Below are 17,542 nucleotides of genomic sequence, written 5' to 3'. Positions count from 1 at the left end.
ATTGGCCGCCTCCCCGGCAGCGACTATCGCGGTGTCTGCCGGCAAGTCAACCATAGCACGCTCTACAAGATGGGTGCCAAACGTTGGCGCGTCGGGAGGACGTAGGCGGCTGATAGCCGTGCGCTTCGCCCCGGAGGAGCTGCCGCCCATTAGGTAGGCGGTGAAGAGGTCCACGTCAGTGTTTTTGCTGTAGCCGAGTGCCAGCACCGACTGATACGTCTCAGCACGCCGCGACGGGTCCACCTCTGGCAAGCGGCCCTCTGCCGCTACGCCGGGAAGCGCATCGGTGTCCATTGCACGTAAGGTCAGGTGGTTTTGAGCCGGTAAAGCGGAGGGTGAAGTGGCCTCTGATTGATGCGTTTGCGGCTGATCTGGAAGAATTGCGAGGCTCTCCGCTGACGGTGCCAGGGAGGCAATCCACGCCAGCGTATTGAGATCGGAGAGCACGTCCACTCGGCCAGTGCCATTCGTGATTCGCGCCGCCGAGACAGCGGCGTCGAGGCCGGGTGTGACCCGCATGGCCCCGCCTCTTAGCTGCGCAATGGCCTCATTTACATCCGCCATCCGCTGCGCCACCTCCTTCTCTAGGTCCGTGACTTTGCTGTCATACGTGTCCCGCAGCGGCGCGCTCGGCTCCATAGGTACGGCCGGCGTGGTGAGTATCGTTTTGCTTGCGCCTGCAGGCGGGTCGGCGTTGCCAAGGGCAGACCTGGCGGAGGCATCTGCGGAGGCCCACTGCCGCTTCAGCTGCGCCAGCTCCTTCTCCAGCTGCTGTAGCCGCATGAGGGAAAGGGCAGCGTCCTCACGGGCTTTGCGGTCCACAACAGGGGCGCGGTTCACCGCCGTGACTGCTGTGCCGCCCGGCCCTGCAGCGGCGTTGGACACACTCTGCTTCATAGCGGCTCTGCCTATGATGCGCAGCCGCTCCTCCATCGCCTGCCACCGCTCCAGCAGCTCCTCCTCGAGGTCGCCGACTCGGTCTGAGAGGGCCGCCATCTCATCCCTGGCCGCCTGATCGACCCCAACGCTTGGGATGAGAGGTCCAGCAGGGTTGCTAGCCGTCTGCTTTGATTTGCCTTTGGATGGGCGAAGCACTTTGGATGTTGAGGATGGCGCATGAGACGCGGACGCCGACACACTGGCCTCCTCCACCTCCGCCTCGATATCGTCCACCACTGGTTTCGGCTCAGCGTTCTTGTCGGCCAGCTTGCCTGAGAACGGCGACCGTGTCTTGCTCGACGGGCTCTTTGACGACGGCGAGCCGGACCGCTGCTGCTGCTGCTTTTCAGGCTCTGCCGCAGAAGGGGCACTACCGCTGCTGTTCCTTGCCATGGAAGCAGTGCGCAGCGCAATGTTCGCAAGGGCGCTGTTCACCTCCTTGAACCGACGCTCCATCGTCACCTCCAGCTCCTCTAGCAGGTCAAGGGACGTCGCAGCGTCCTCGCGGGCAACGGTGTCGATCACTTCACCAGGAACCATGTGCGGCAACGGAGGAGGCTCCAGCGCAGGCGTGGGCAAGGCGGTGTTTGCGACCGGCTTTTTCGTTGGCACTTGCTTCGGACGCGCTGGGGCAGCCTTTGCAGCAGCGGCCCCGCCTCCGCCCACACTGCTGCCACCGCCCTTCTCTGCTCGCGGCGCAGCAGCGGCCCTGGCCACCGTTGCTGCCGTCATCATCGACTGCGCCTCTAGCTCCTGGAAGCGGCGTATCACGTAGTCGCCGAGTTCCTCGATGTCTGCGCGGGCCTCGTGGTCTATTGCGCCGCCGCTACCGCCAGAGCCGCCCTTGTCCGTATTCGGTGCCGAAGCCTCGGCTCGGCGGGCCTTGGAGGATGGCGGCGGTGGCCGTGCCGGAATGCTGCGCAGCTCTTCCAAGAGCATCTCCGCCTTCATGAGGGCGGCAGTTGCCTTCTCGAGTGCTGTCTCCGTAGCGCCGTCGTCGCACTTCCTTTCAGTATCGGAGGAAGAGCCAGCCGAGCCCGTTTCCCGCTTTGATGGGCTGCTGTTGTGGCGCCGACGCGTCGCCGTGTCACTGGCTGCGGCTGCCGCGGCGCTGATGCTGGACTGCTCGCTGGCACTGATCACGAAAGCACGCGTCTCGCGACGAGTGAAGCGAAACGCGGGCAGATCCACAAGGTACGAGGTATACGCGTCGGGGGTGATGACAGGATCGCCGTACTCCTCGACAAGCTTCGCGACATCCCCGAGGCGCACACCCCACAGCTGCAGGAACTGCTCGATGTGCTTCACACGGTCCTCTACACCACGCCCAGAGGCGGACTTGCCGGAGGCGGCTGCAGCCCGCAGCCACATTTCGCCATCCCCTCCCGCCCGCTGCTTGGCTTTCAGTTGACGAGTGCGCAGCACGTGCACTTGCCTCTGCAAATCTTGGATGATGACATCCTGCTCGCTTTGCCGGTCCACCAGATACTGGATAATGCTCTTGAGATTGCGCGACTGGACGGTGAAGTGGCCCTCGAAGAGCTTACCGTCGTCGAGGAATTGAATGCGCCGGCTTTCGCGGTTGCGAGGAGCGCGGCCACCTTCGTCGGTAGTGCCGATCAGCACCTTGGGGGACGGCACCAGCGCGTCGTCGCTCGAAAACTCTACATTAACCTGCGTCGGCGCTGTCGACGCAGCAGGCGATGGCGCGGGTAATTCCTCCATGCTCGGGCAGGGCGCAACAAACTCGCAGAGTCAGTAATGCTGCTACTGTTCCAAGCGTGCGCCTGCTTATTTTCTTGATAGAGTGCAGGAATGCAGCAGACTTCGCCAATGAGGCTCACGGTGAACTTTCGCTCGTGCGTCGCAGCAACTTGACTCTGCGCCTCTTCACGCGTACATGAACTTGTCGATGGTGCTGCCTATGCCGGCGAGCCAGGAAAAGGAAACAGACAGAGGTGAAGGAAGTATGGAAGCGAGAGTCGACATGCAAACAAGAGGTGTGTGGCGGTCAGCGCACTTTTCCATCACTGTTCGGCAGCTGAAACCAAACGTCGGGAGATCCACGGAGAGAATGAAGTGAGCCTCAGCCGAGAGAAATCGGAGACCAAAGAGCAGCGAGAGGTTCGTCGTTCGGTTATGCGCCTTTTCTGCTCAACGTGTCCGTTCTCCGCCACAACGTGAGCTCGACAACACTCCACCCGGCATGTCGCAGGCCCCCATCGCGTGGCGCAAAGCAGTCGTGCACACGCTCTACAGCAATGCGCCGACTCCGTCATCCGAGCATGGCCTCTGCCTCAAAACACTACCGGCCTGCGAAGCGGAGGCCGCCTCACAGCGGCTCACATTGCGCCGGTCCCCACCTCGTGCGTCCCTCGGGGTAGCTCAGGCTCCCCCCGCCAGCAGGCAGTGTGAGGCGCGGGGCGGGGATGCGCTCGAGCTGCGGCGACACCATGCCCACCAGATGGATGGCGCAAGTGCGTTCACTGCCGCAGGCCGCTCCGGCGCAACGCCATCCACGACCTGACCGCCGACATCAGCAGCGACACATCGCCCTGTCCACCCCTACGTCACAGCTGCTTGGCCCTGCCACCACCAGAGGTTGTTCGGCATTGGCAGGGGACAGGGGGTGCTTGCCTTCCTCACACACAACGCGGGGTGTAACGGATCGCGTGATGCCGCGCACTGAGGTGGCCGATGTGTTCAGGAAACGCAAATGATGAACGAAAAACGTTGCCGCAGTACGACGCACCAGGAGTCGTTCCGTTGAGCCGGTGAGAAAGCGAGCGCGCCTATGCACGTGTGGGAGCCGAAGCCAGGTGCACGCGTGTAAATATGTGCGAGTATGCTTGTGTCTCTGGTGCGTGCGTCTCCTCCTAGGTCAGCTGAATAAGCTGTCTCTATGCCAGTCTATGAATGCCCACCCACCCCTCACCCCACGCAAGGATGCTACAGGCGTAAATGGGTGTGCGTGTGGTAACGAAGAGTGCGCACTTTAGATGATGGCACCGCTTCCGTAACGGGCCCCTCTCGTTCGATAGTGCGAAAAGGGGCAGCCGTATCACCAGCCCCCATGCGCTGCCCTTGCACTCCATCTGCGCTTCGTAAGCTATCGGGTACCCTCTTCCCACGACGGTGTCATTAGGGCGCCGGCGCTGGACTGTCGGGCGTAGAACGCCTTCAGAGTAGACCACGAGGTGGTTCGCATGACACCGCTCGGCAAGGCGGATGCAACACACGAAGTCTGAGGCTCCGTCGATACTCTGCTGCTGTGGTGGTCGTTACCGCTGTGCAAGGTTTCTTGCGGCGTTGCAGCTTGCGGCGGTAATGTGGCAGCGAAGGGCTGCGCAGCTCCGTCCTCGTCAAGGGTAGGTGTGAGGAAGGTGAGACCGGCAGTGGAAACGGCGAGTTGACAGGTTTTGGCAAAGGGAGACGGGGACCGCGCTGGTACGTGTGGGGGCGAGTTGGTGCTCGGCAGGGCTGGGTGCGGAGTTGCGTGGATATCCGATAGCTCTCCGGGACGAGATGGCGACAGAGGTGGACGTGAAGCCCGAGAAAATGTCCTCGCCGGCGGTGGAGAGGTCGCAATGGAAGCCGAGTCGAAATTGGCTGTCCCGTGAGGCACGCAATGCGCCGAGCGATGCGCAGCCCATGCGTCCAACGCAGACACACAGAGCATCGTCACCTCCTCCTCCCCCTCCTCGCACCACTCGTGTCGGGGCGCGTCCTTCGAGATTGAAGTCGCCGTGGGGGCGGAAGAAGAAAACCACCGCACCGGAGAGCGTCGCCACTCACTAGTCGAAGGGGTCACCGCAGGGGTGACGCCCTGCCGACTGTGCGCCTCTCTCGGCACTGTGTCGTCTGGCTCACGGTAGGGGCTCGCTTGCAAGCCGCCTACAGTCTTTGCTGAGCACCGTCCAGGAAACATAGTCGTATTCGCCCTTCTAAGCCGGTTCTCTACACCGCTGGTTACCAACCCCGCAGCAACTTGAGAGAAGTGTGCTAGAGCGTCACTGGCGAGCGCCACATCCTCGTCGCAGGGCTCATCGTCCATGCTGAGCACCGCACTGCCTCGCGCTGGAGAGGTTGAGCCGCCGCCTGGATGCTGCAGAGACGCCTCTGCGTACGATGGGAGAGGCGTCAGGGGCGGCGGTGGAGCGTAGTAGGCTTCCATCTCTTGTCGGTCGCGCTTCACCTCCGGTGTCACCGGGGATGCACTCAAGTTGGGCCGCCGCGCTTCGCGTGTCCTCTTCTCACGTGCCATTGCAGCGCCGTCGTCTCTGTGCGTCATCGGGAGATGCTGCTGCGACTGTTGTGCGTTGGTCGCCTCAGAGCCGTTCTCGTCGCCTGCGTCCGCAATCGCTGCCTGCGTCCCCGTCAGCGGACTGTGCCGCAGTAGGTACTGAAGTCGCTGAAGGTCTCGCTCCAGGTTGCCCAAAGTCCCACGCGAGGGGTGGTGGACGTCATGGTGGCAGCTGCCCTGCTGGCGCCACGACGGCGTCTTTACTTGATACTCCTCATGCTCGGTGGTAGACAAAGGAGAGGGAAGCAGTTGCGGTAGGGGTGTCGACGATGCCGGGTGTGTTGAAGCGACGTTGAGTCGCTCCGGGGTCATCGGCAAACTTGCGCAGGGCCGGCTAGGTGCGATCGGAGATGCCTTCATACCGGAGAGATCGCGCAACTGCTGCAGGACTCGTCGCTCTCGCGCGGCGAGCTCATCGAGGAGCTGCTGCGTAGACGCGCTGCAACGCATGATGGCGGGGCCGCCTAGGCAGCCAACACGCCGAACTGTAAATAGCGAGACGTGAGGGTGTGGGGAGAGATGAGGGGACCAGTAGAGAGTCTGTGGGGTGCTGGTACTGCCTGTGGATATGAGAGAGAAGTGGGCATAAATCAGGAATAGGTCGCCTCGTCGCGTGGTTGCCAGTGGGTGCACAGGTGAGGACTCAAAAGACCAGGGGGACGCAACAGGAGAAGTGTAAAGGAAAGGAGTATGCTCGCTGTGCGTTGACGGCTCTCTGCTGAAAAATCCACGCGCTCGTGCTCTAGTATACGTCACGGTGACGCGTACGTTGCCGTCCCTCTCTCTCTCTCGTCGTCTCAGCAGTGAGCAGCACCGCTGCTGGTGCTATCGCGGCTGCCGCGTGAGCCGAGTCCCTCTCCACTGTGCGAGAAAATGCAGAGAGAAAACAGAAGTGGAGAACAAAGAAGGAAGAGGCAAAGAGCAGCATGTGTGTGTGTGTGTGTGCTGTCGCATGTCCCGCGCTGGGAGGAGAGAGTTCCATCTCCTTCGGAGCGCGGCATCTGGTAAACCTTTCGATAGCATCAAACTCGCTCTGCAGCCCTGCTGCCCCTTCACCGAAACCGTGGAGTGCCTGCGAGGGGGGGGAGAAGTCTAAAAGACCGGGAAAGAGGAAGCGCGCATGAGCGTGTGCGGGGATGATGTGAGCAGGGGTACTGCACTCCTGCACTGAGCTGCACAGAAGCCGATGCCCTCATCTGCGCAAGTGCCGCTTGGCCCGTTCTCTCCCCTGTCGCTCGCACGTTTCCCACTTCTCAGCCGATGGATCCAGAGCGCTGGGTGCGTGAAAAAGCGCATTTGGGGAGGGAAAGGAAAGCGTGCAGGCAGCGGGGCAGCGCACGCACGCGACGAAGCACCGTGCCTGTGCGTGTAGTTGGGATGTGTGCATCTGTTTTGTGCGACAAGAGTGCGGTTCATCGACACGTCAGTAAAAGGGAGAAGAGGGAAAACACAAAGACTCGGCTCTGGTGTAGGATGCAGATCTAGAAAAGAATGGAAGACAAGCGAAAGGAGGGAAAGCCACAGGCAACGTGCAAGACAGGCGCACAGAGAGAGAGAGCAACGGCACGCGCCTGGGTGGCGCACTTCAACCGCCCGCTGTTCCTCGGATGGGAGACAAGAAACAAAAATCCGCAGAGGAAAAGAAGAATGAAGGAGGGAAGAAAAGAGGGATGAAGCGCGCCACACACTAATCGATGCCATTCATCGAGCCCGCCCCTGCTCCTGCGCGTGCAAACATGCGGACAGCAGCGCATGCCCTCATCAAGGAAGTGCAAAAGGACGACCTCTCATGCTTCTAGAGCTGTCATCCTTGAGCCAAAACCTGACGATCGACAAGCGCGCCCACACGCATCTCAGACAAGGAGAGAGAGGGAGGGAGGCAACGCAACGAACCAGCAAGCGATGCGCAAGCAAGACGCAACCATAGCAACGCAACAGAAAAACCAAGAAAGGACTAGAGCGAACACACGCACACAGGATAGAGGGACGCTTATGCAGAAGTGCGGCAAATGCGAGGGTAAAAGGCATCACGAGCCCAGTCAGAGAGAGAGGCTGAGAGCGACCGCGTCGCTGAACGGCAAGCAACGCCAAAGTCGAGGAGAGAGAAGGACAAGGGAGGCAAGAAGAAAAAAAAAACGGAAGCGGCTAAGAAAGGGCGGGCAAGGAAGCGTGAAGGTATAGAAAGGGCTAAGAAAGACTACATATATAGTTGTAGAGCAGCGCAGCGGAGAGCCTACATTGTTCACAGACACGCAAACTGAAACCCCAACGCACCATCTAATCTCTATACCCAGCAGGGACAAAGGTGTCAGCGACACATGTGAAGGTGCAGAGGACGTCAGGGAGCTTGATTCTCCCTCACCCCTCTCCCTCCGTATTTGCACCATGGTTGTGTGTGTCTGCTCTATGGTTAGTCGAGCGATGTGATGACGGAAGCGCTAACGGTAGGGGGGCGCTCAAAGCATACACGGATCCACAAGCCACAAATGCGAGCGCGGCAGCGGAGTATACGTTTCGGAAACGAGCAGAAAACACAATCGCATCAACACGTCTGCGACAAGTCTAGCAAGCCTGCGTGCCCACAGCACATGCACATTGATGTGTCTCGCTTGTTCTTCCACGAGCACTTCTCGCACTCGATCTTGCCCTCCGAAAGAAGGACGTCGAACTTCTGCTTCCACGTCAACACCTGCTTGCGCAGAGCGTCGTTGACATCGAGTAGGTCCTTAGCCAACGAGCCGGCGTTCTTCTTGCCGCATAGGCGCAGCGCGTGCTCCTTCCTGAGCATCTCATCGCGCTCAGCCAACATCTTGGAGAGTTCCATGTAGTACATCTTCTGCCGCTCGATTTCCGCCTCGCGTGTCTTGATGACATGCTCGGCATTTTTGTTCTTGTTCACAATCGCCAACAAGTCCGCCTCCATGTCCAGCAGCGTCTGCTCATTGTACTCGGCGGCGCTGCTGGCTGCACGCTGCAGCTGCTCCAGCTCCACCTTTCGGTGCTTGAGCTTCTCGCGAGCGGACTTTTCCTTTCGCCTCAGCGTTGTCTCCATTGCGCGCGCCTGCTCCTCTGACTCCATAGCCTCGAGGTGGATTTGGCGGGCCAGGTCGCGCAACGCAGCCTCCTTAAACTGCGCCTTGGACAGACGCTCCTCGGCCTTCCGCATCAGCTCCTGGCCTTGGTGTGAGAGCGCGTTGCGGCGAACATCCTCCGCCTCGATATCGAGCAGGTAGCGGTGAATCTCCGCCTCTTGCTCAGCCAGACGCTGCTTGTTGTGCGCCTCCTCCTCCTCCAGCCTGCGAGCTCGTCGCTTTAGCTGATGTTTCTCCGACTCGACGTACTCCTCGTGCAGTTTCACCAGCTGCTGCATGGCATCCGCGTTGCCGTGCCGTGCCTGCTCAATGAGCTGCCTCTCCCGCGCCATGTACTTGGTACGCTGCAAACTAACGCGCTCGAGCTCCTCGTGCGCCTCTGCCAGCGCCGACTGCTGCTCCGCGGATCGCTGAAGCAGAGACTGAAACAGGTCTTGAGCGTTGGTGTTAATACGGGCCTGCCGCATCTTGAGGTGTTCCGCCATCTCCACGAGGCGCTGCTCGCGCTCGGCGTACTCGCGCATCTTGCGCTGATCCATCTCTTCCAGTTCCAGCAAGTACCCCTTCACCTCTTGCTCCTGCCGCGACAGCTCCGTCATCTGTGCGCGCTGGTAGCTCTCAAAGTCGAGCACACGTTGCTCAACCCGCTCCCGCTCTGCGGCTAGGCAATCCTCTCTGCGTGCGAGCACATCGCCCTCGTGCTGGAGATTGCGCAAGCGCTGAGCCTCCTCGTCCGTGAGTCGCTGCCGCGCGGCGTCGTCCTTTACCCTTGTCGACGTGTTCCCCTCGCTGCAACGACGGTAGAGTGACTGCCACTTGCGGATGGCACCCTCGCGATCCAGTACGCGCTGGTCGGATATCTGCAAGAGATGCAGTGACTGGAGCTCGCTGGTCTGATGGTGCTCAAGTAGGCTGCGCTGCTCTTCCTCGCACGCTAGCAGCATGCGCATCGCCAGCTGGTGGAGGAGGTCCTGGCTGTGGGCGGCAGCGGTGGCGGCGCTCTGCGCCTTTATCACGGCGGACTGGCACTCCTGCTCGCGATCGCGGTGCTTTGCGTCGGCTTCGTAGGCCTCGATCCGCAGCTGGCGCACCTGCGCCTCCGCAAATTGGGCAGCGGCGACGGCGCTGCCCATCTGCACCTTCACCTCCAGGGCCTGCCGCCGCAAGCTCTCCAGCTCACCTCTCAGAGTCTCCACCTGCCCTTGTGATGCGGTTGCCCTCGACTCGGCAGCCTTGGACTCGCTCAAGGCCGCGTTCAGCTTCGCCTGCAGCGCGCTTGTCACCTCCTGCATCCGCATCACCTCGACGCACCGCTGTATATCGCGAGCCTCCAGCTGGTTGCTGCGGGCCAAGCTGCGAAACTCTATCCTCTCCTCGGCCAGGATGTTGGCGCGGTACATGCTCTCAAAAGCGCAGAAGTACCGCTGCTCTCGTCGGTTCAACACATCGGCGGACGATTCGGCGTGGCCTTGGCATGCCATGTACTCGGCGGACATGCGCACGTCGTCGAGCGCGCCGGAGTCAAAGATGCTGTGATCGGCGACGTCACCTAGTCGCATCTCACATCGCTGTAGACGTGTGCAGTTTGCCTTTAGGCGTCCTCGCTCCGTCTCGGTCGCCTTGGCAACGCGCTGCAGGTCTGCCTGCTCTGCCTTGAGGCGTTCCTGTGCCTGATAGAGCTCCACCTCCTTTGCCATCGCCGCATCCTGCAGCGCAACCAGCGCCATCTCCTTCTGCCGCAGCGCCGCCTCGCGCTCCCTCTGCGTCGCCTCCATCTCGGCGCGGCGGTCGCGCAGCTCCGTCTCCCACTCGCGCAGCTTATCCTGCCGCATTTTGCAGTCCACGTCGTTGCGATCCTGGGCGAGCTGCATCTCCTCTCTCGTGCGAAGCATCGCACGCCTCTCCCGCTGCATCGCCGTTTCGAACTCGTTCTTATCCGCCAGCAGCATCATCTGCTGCTTCTCTAGCTGCATCTCCTGCGCTCGCAGTTTGCCAGCAAGTTCGTCGTTTTGCCGGCGCAGCTCCATCTCCCGCTGAGAGACGTCAGTCTCCCATTGCTTCACAGCTTGCAGGGCGGCCTCGTGCTCTGCTTGCAGCTTCTGCCTCTGCTCCGCGTGCTGCGCATTCCATGCTCTCTTCATCTGCATCACCTCATCGAACTGCTTGCGCAGCTCCTCTTGGCGCTGCTGAAGCTGCGCCTCAAGAGCCTCCAGGGACTCGGTGCGGACGTTGTGGGCCTCCTTCATCGTGCGTTCCTTCGCGCGGGTCGTCTCCGACTGCAGCTCAGTCGCCTGTTGAAGTGCCTCTACCTCGAGCAGCTTCTGCGCTGTCTCACGCTCACGACGGCTGAGCTCGTACTCTGCTTTGCGCAGACGCTCGTTGAGATCCTCCTCGCGCTGCTCCGTGCTGCGGTTCGCCTCCTGCACGCGCCGTTTCAGCTCTGCCTCCTTCGCCGCCACCTCGGATTGCAGCTGCCGTGCCTCGTTGTCGACTTGGATCCACCTCCGCTGCAGCTCCTCCTCCTTCCGACGCACCGCGGCCTCGGCCTTGCACTGCGCCCCCTGCGCCTCACGAATGCGCTGCGCCACATCCTCCTCTCGTTGCTTCGCAGTCGCCTCGAGGGCCCTGACCTTGGCTGCCCACTCTTCCTCCATCTGGAAGTTACGCTTCTCCATGGCCCTCAGATTCTCCTCGGCCTGCTTGTACTTGTGGCGCATCTCGCGCTCGTGCATCGAGGTCAACCGCTCCTTCTCCTTCAGCGCGTTCTCCATGTCCTTCTGCTGCCGCTGCAACTCATCAATGCGGCACCGCGAGCTCGCCTCTGCTGCCCGCATCTTCTCCTCGATGGCACGCTGCTTCTTCACAAGCTCCTCCTCTCTGGAGCGAAGCGCTGCCTCGGCGGAGACGCACTGCTCCTCCATCTCTTTGAGTCGGTCACGTGCGTATTTGGTGGCCATCTCGTGTGCCCGACGCAGCTCCTCCTCGCGCTTCTCCTGCTGCGCACGCGCTCGCTCGGCCTCGGCCTCGAGCGCCTGCATCTGCGCCTCGTAGGCCTCACGCTGGTCCTCCAGCTCCCGCATCCGAGCAGCTAGCTCTGCCTCACGCCTCTCCATCACCTGCTTGCGCAGCCTCGCTTCCTTCTGCTCGCGGCGCAGCCGCATGTTTGCCTCCCTCAGCTCCGCCTCGATGGACTCGTAGTGGTTGCCGTTGCGCTGCGCTTCATCCAGCTGGCGCCGCAGCGCCACAAGCTCTTCGTTGGCGCGGCGCAGCTCCATAGCGGATGGGTCCTCCTTGACGCGAGGCTTGTTCAGCACACGGCGCGCTTTGGCTGCGTAGTGGAGCGTCTGCACCGTCTGCAGGCGCTGCGCTTCGCAAGGACTGATTGTGCAAACCATTGTTGTCTTGCTGTTGCCGCCGAAGGCATCTCGAAGGAGCTTCGTCAGCACGCTGTCACGATACGGTGGCTTGATACCGCGCCGCTTGGGGTCAGAGAGGGACTCGATCACGCAGCCAAGGGTGAAGAGAGAGAGGTTAATGTCCTTTACCTCCCTCAGCTTCTGCCCGTGCACCCCTGTCTCACTCACCCGCTCGCTCCCGGCCAGGTCGACAAGGCGAATACTGAGGCTCTTGCTCGGTGCGCTGGCGACGGTGCCGTCAGGCTCAGTGAAAGAGATGATCTCCGTCAAGTCAATCAAAAAGAGAGCGTGGCTGCGACTACTGCGGTCATTGAGCTTCGTGGCCGCCGTGCGGCGCCACTTGTTGCCGATTGCAAGCGCCTGCAGAAGGTCATCTGTGGCGGTTACCTTGACACGGCGAGCACCGACCAGAGCGAAAGTGGCGCTCTGCGGTGTGATCTCTTCGCGAATGCCGACCGACGCGCCACAGTTGAGGAGGTCGCTGATCTTCTCGCAGTATACCTCGACGTATCGCACGTGCACCTCCCAGCTGAGGCGCTCGCCGCTGGGGGCGGTGAAGGAGCGGTTGTTCAGCTCGTGGAAAAGGTCGCGGCACATGCGAGGAATAATGCCGGCCCCTTCGCCGCCTTCGTTATCGCGGTGATCGCCCATCATCGTGTAGGTCTTGCCGCTACCTGTCTGCCCGTACGCCATGAGCGTGCTGTTGTAGCCGTCAAGTGCGTGCTGCAGAAGCGGCCGCCCAACCGCCTCGTACACGCCAGCCTGCGACACCGCATGTGAGCCGTCGAGGGCCACGCCAGAGCACGACCACAGCGGCATGTCCAGACGCCACGGCGCAGCCTCCTGGTCCAGCAGGTACACCTCGTTCGCTGACGGGTTCATAGACACGATGATGTCATCACTGTGCTCCCCGTGGGCCGCATTCGGAGGACGGCAGCGCACCGCGACGCGCACCTTCTCCTCCTGCGCGCCCAGGATGCTGGGTGTGGGCTGGAAACTGCCGGAAATGCTGCAGCTTGGCCGCGAGGCCATGGTCGACGACACACCACTGCGCGGCGGCAAAGGTGTCGAACTCCTCAGAGGCAGCTGGTTTTGCGAGAGCGTGATGAGAGGAGAGGCAGCAGACATGGGGCGAGTGCCTGGAGGGCCAGTCGGCCGTTTTGGCTGCGTCATCGCCGAGCCGCCAGAGCTCATGTGCGGTGAGCGGGCCAACTCACGAGGCAGCATCCGCCCGGCCCTTAATGGCGGTGAAAAAGAAAAGGGGGAGGACTGTGCACGGCTCTCTCGAGAGAGTCCAGCGGTACTCGCAAAGAGAGGAGATACACCCACACACATGCACACACACAAGCGCAAAAGGGAGATGCGAAGAGATCAAACCTCGCGACAATCAGCACACGCACACAGGTCCGCAGACGACGAGGTCTACCGGTAGCGAGCACGCCAACACAAAAAAGGCAATGAACTTTTTTGTACGGCGACAGATGTGAGCGGGGAAACGAAAGAGCGAGAAAAAGAATACATATACGCATACACATATACATATATATATATGTGTGTGTATAATATGTACGGTGTGCGTGTGTGCGTGTGAAAGAAGAATATTGAACAGCCTTATACAGCGTCTGCGTGTGTAGCAGGGAGACACGCTAAACACGGATGCACACCTTCTTGTACTGTGGTTGCGTGGGCGTGTCAATGTGTGTGTGTGTGTGTGTGTATGTGTGTGCGGATATGTAGAGGGGCGCCTGTTCCTTCTGGTTGCGTGTTCTCTCGTGATATCTAATCTTTTTTTTTAGTTTGCGTACACGTCAGGGAGCGGCCTCCTCCACGATTCGTGGACGTGTGAGATATAGTGCTGAAGAGGAAGAGAAAGAGGAAGAGGAGAACGCCTCTGCCCTGCAGTTAATCCGTAACAATGGTGACACTCTCCTTCTATTGTAAGCGTGTGCACACCTGCGTTTTCTTGTACTTCTTTGCATGTTGTGCCCAAAGCGCGTGATTGGCCATTGAGCAGCGCTGCCGCTGTCACTGCGTGAAGGCAAGAGGAAAAGAGGTGGGAGAGAAGTACAGCGGCAGAGGGCGTGTCATCAAGGTGCACATGACTTGGGTAGTGGAGAGAAGCAGGAGAAGCTAGACAGCAAACTGGTCAGCCGCCGCCACGCTGCAAAGAATCCGTTGGCGTCCGTGGTGCGCCGGTAATGTGCCTTTTCTTCTCTTGGGTTGTTGCCTCATGCTTACTTCTCACTATCACGCGCATTTTGATGACACAATGCAGCGCTGGCAGCCCCCATCGAAACACAAATGGAGAAGAGAACGTAAAAGCACACTGCTGCCACAGTGGTAGTAGTACGCTTTCTCACACTGGAGAAACAGCGAAACTACACAAGCGCGAGAGCAGGTCCACAGCGAGATCGAGAGACTCATTGGAAGCTACGAGGAGGAGGCAAGAGCTGCTACTAGAATAGAAAAAAACGACCAATCAGACCAGCGCCGAGTACAAGCCACCGAAAAAAAACACCTAAATATATCGAAAAAAAAATGCTACCGTCTGCATTCACGAACGCAAACGAATCAGCGCAAGCGAAAGCCATGTGGTGGTGCAACGCACACTAACACAGAGATGCAGACGCACACACGTGAGGACACACATAATTCTCACAAGCAGGCACATGCGATAAAGACACGGGGCACACACACGAACAAAAAAAGGGAGCAATTATGAAAAAAAAAGCACAAGAGCCATTCACGCGAAGGCATCAGGCACGAAAACAGTGAGAAAACGCGAAAAAGTTACACAAGTGAAAGAGAACTTACCCGAAACAAAAGACGCCGATCTCAGCGCCTTTTTTTGTGGCTTTTGTTTGTCTGTTTCTTTACGTTTCACACGTCCGTTCTCCGCCACGCAACGTGAGCTCGACAACACTCCACCCGGCATGTCGCAGGCCCCCATCGCGTGGCGCAAAGCAGTCGTGCACACGCTCTACAGCAATGCGCCGACTCCGTCATCCGAGCATGGCCTCTGCCTCAAAACACTACCGGCCTGCGAAGCGGAGGCCGCCTCACAGCGGCTCACATTGCGCCGGTCCCCACCTCGTGCGTCCCTCGGGGTAGCTCAGGCTCCCCCCGCCAGCAGGCAGTGTGAGGCGCGGGGCGGGGATGCGCTCGAGCTGCGGCGACACCATGCCCACCAGATGGATGGCGCAAGTGCGTTCACTGCCGCAGGCCGCTCCGGCGCAACGCCATCCACGACCTGACCGCCGACATCAGCAGCGACACATCGCCCTGTCCACCCCTACGTCACAGCTGCTTGGCCCTGCCACCACCAGAGGTTGTTCGGCATTGGCAGGGGACAGGGGGTGCTTGCCTTCCTCACACACAACGCGGGGTGTAACGGACCCTGGACACCACACTTAGGTGTCCCTTACCCCCGGTCATGAGGAAAGAAAGCGAAAAAAGAACAGCGGCAGGGTCACATCACCCTCCCCCGAGCACATGATAGCGGTACACTGCCCCTTCACGCGTGTATGCCGGAGGCATTCCCCTTTGTGTGTGTGTCGCTCGTCAACGCGCACGCACATACGCGCACACACATTGGAAAAATGTATATATACATATATATATATATATATGTATATAATGTTGATAAATGCAAACGGTACACACACACACACGTCAATGATAGAAAAAAGATGAGGAAGACACCCCTCATCAAACCACAAAAGAAATAGAGGTGAAGAAAGCGACAGGAAAAAGGAGCGCGGCGGGTTCACGTGAGGCCCACAAGATCAACTTCGGGTCGCTCTTCCGCTCGTCATTTGTGCGTGTGTGTGCGCGCGCACCTTTCCTATTTTCTAGCCAGCAAGCGAGTGTAATACAATGGAAAGGACCACAATCAAGTTTCAGTGGGAAACGTGGAGAGAAATGTATAGTTGCTTAGACGGACGGAGTGAGAGAGAGTCACAAGGAAAAGGTGAAGAAGTAGGTAAATGAAAATGAGGTTGCCTGGCTTCTTTGAGTGCGATGCACGGCTGTAGTACGGTGTGGCCACAGTCGGGAGGAAGAAAATGAGAGGTGCGCGCATGCAGGGAGAGATGGTAAAACAGACAAGACAGAGAGAGAAGCATAAGAAGATTGAGCGAGTGCCACTCAGAGAGGGGGTGAGGGGGAGAGATCAGCAAAAGAAAAAAACGCGGCGGAAAAAAAGAGGGCCACGTGACGTGGCAGGGCAACAGCGCTAATACAAAAGCAAAGCCTCTCACCAGATGTATGTGTTTGTGTGTGTGTTCGCGGCGTGAATGCGCACCCAGACGCAAACAACGCTGTGTGGACAAAGAGGGAGACCGGGAGTGATGCGAGAGTGGTAATGAGAAGGCGTGTTTGTCGGCCCAAACGACCCCTCGAGGCAACAAAGTCAACGCCAAACGTCGAAGGAAGCCGATAAGAAAACGAAGCAGGGGTGCGGTAACAAAAACCGGCGTTGTCCCGTTCTTGCCCTACTGAATCAAGCGGCCCGTCGCTCGCGGCCAATCCTCGTCGTCCGTCATGCGCACCGCTGGTGTGTTCAATGCGTCCGTGGAAGACGTAAAGAAGCGGTTGTTCGTGTTCTGCGAGCCTCCGACATTCGCGAATTCGTGGCCGTTTAGGTGCTCGGCGCTCATGGAAGTATTGGCGTTGCTGTTGGTACGGGACGAGGTGACGTCCATGATAGAGAGACGGACCGCAAAGGCGTCGCTCTGCTGGCCAGGAACCATGAGTGAGGCGGTGACAGGGTGGTTGCGGGTGGGAATAGCTGTGCGCGGCGTCAAAGCCCGATGCGACGCCGGCGACCCTCTTGCCGGGGAAGGATGCCTCGTGTTAGGCGTCCACTGAACAGCTCGTGTGCTGTTGGCGCCGTCGTTCGTGTGATGCTCCGCCCCGAAGCCGGGGCGGGATGAACGGTGGGGCGACGTGCGCACGCTATTGCCGTCTGCCACCGAGTTGGGCGTGCTATCCTGTAAGGAGTGCAAGGACGCGATCGTGGCTGGGTAGCGGTATATCCCGGCGTGCGCTCCAGTCGTGCGCGGAGCCTGCACCTCGAGTGCGCGCAGAGACGCATCAGTGGAGAGGCGACGCTGGCCGGGTTCGCTGCCCTGCAACAGCGGGCTGAGCACAGGTACCATGCCGACCTGATCCTCGGTGCCAAGGGAACTGGACCGGCTGCTGCAGCTGTCGAGTTCGCCCTTCCGTGGGAAGACCGGCGAGCCGCCGGAGCCGAAGGGGGCCGCAAGACTCACCGTGGTCTCGGCGGCCGACGGCGAGCTGAGAGGGACAGCGCCGGTGCTAGCGCGCGCCGTCGCACTCTTCGCCACCGCAAGGCCGATTCCACCTTGCTTTTCGGGTTGGGCAACTCCAAAAGGCGCAGCCGTCTTCTCTGACATCCCGCGCTTAAGAAACGCCGTAGGAGTGTGCGCCACCACCTCGTAGCCGAGCCCGCTTGCCACACGAACGAAATCCTCGCCGCACTGCAGCGCACGCTGCCGGAGCGCGTCGGCCTCTGCCCTGCCACTCCATGACCATTGCTCTTCAGTAGACCGCGCACCTGCGCCGCCGCGCCGGCCGGCAAAGGCAGCGCGTGGCACCTTCTCCGTGTCCGTCTCCTTCAAGTCCTTCTCAAGGAGAAAGGCGACATGGCGAAGCTGCTTACCTGTGCGATGGCCATCTGTCGACGCCTCGGTTGCGGAGAGAGAGCTCTCGGTAGCGGCGGCCGAGTCGACATCCGACGCCAGACTCTTCGAGAAGCAACGTCCTGGCAT

The 17,542-nt window shown here is 60.1% G+C and overlaps 4 protein-coding genes across 4 annotated transcripts; all 4 read right to left on the bottom strand.

Annotated features, from left to right (window-relative positions):
- Window positions 1–2,664, bottom strand: LINJ_29_1080 (conserved hypothetical protein; the record flags this gene model as incomplete). Its single annotated transcript, XM_001466589.2, has 1 exon — window positions 1–2,664. A coding segment is annotated over one exon (2,664 nt), but the record flags the coding sequence as incomplete, so codon positions are not given.
- Window positions 2,665–4,048: 1,384 nt separating this feature from the next.
- On the bottom strand, window positions 4,049–5,692 carry LINJ_29_1070 (hypothetical protein, unknown function; the record flags this gene model as incomplete). The annotated part of the gene is made up of 1 exon (XM_001466588.1): window positions 4,049–5,692. The coding sequence occupies one exon, from the start codon at window positions 5,690–5,692 to the stop codon at window positions 4,049–4,051; it is 1,644 nt and encodes a 547-aa protein (XP_001466625.1).
- A 2,092-nt stretch (window positions 5,693–7,784) lies between these two features.
- On the bottom strand, window positions 7,785–12,782 carry LINJ_29_1060 (putative kinesin; the record flags this gene model as incomplete). Its single annotated transcript, XM_001466587.1, has 1 exon — window positions 7,785–12,782. One exon carries the CDS (start codon window positions 12,780–12,782, stop codon window positions 7,785–7,787), a length of 4,998 nt encoding a protein of 1,665 aa, XP_001466624.1.
- A 3,461-nt stretch (window positions 12,783–16,243) lies between these two features.
- On the bottom strand, window positions 16,244–17,542 carry LINJ_29_1050 (hypothetical protein, unknown function; the record flags this gene model as incomplete). Its single annotated transcript, XM_001466586.1, has 1 exon — window positions 16,244–17,542. One exon carries the CDS (start codon window positions 17,540–17,542, stop codon window positions 16,244–16,246), a length of 1,299 nt encoding a protein of 432 aa, XP_001466623.1.

Source organism: Leishmania infantum, chromosome 29 (assembly GCF_000002875.2).
Source record: "Leishmania infantum JPCM5 genome chromosome 29".
Classification (NCBI taxonomy): domain Eukaryota; phylum Euglenozoa; class Kinetoplastea; order Trypanosomatida; family Trypanosomatidae; genus Leishmania; species Leishmania infantum.
Note: the sequence above shows the minus strand (reverse complement) of the source record. Positions and strands in the feature narration are given on the sequence as shown.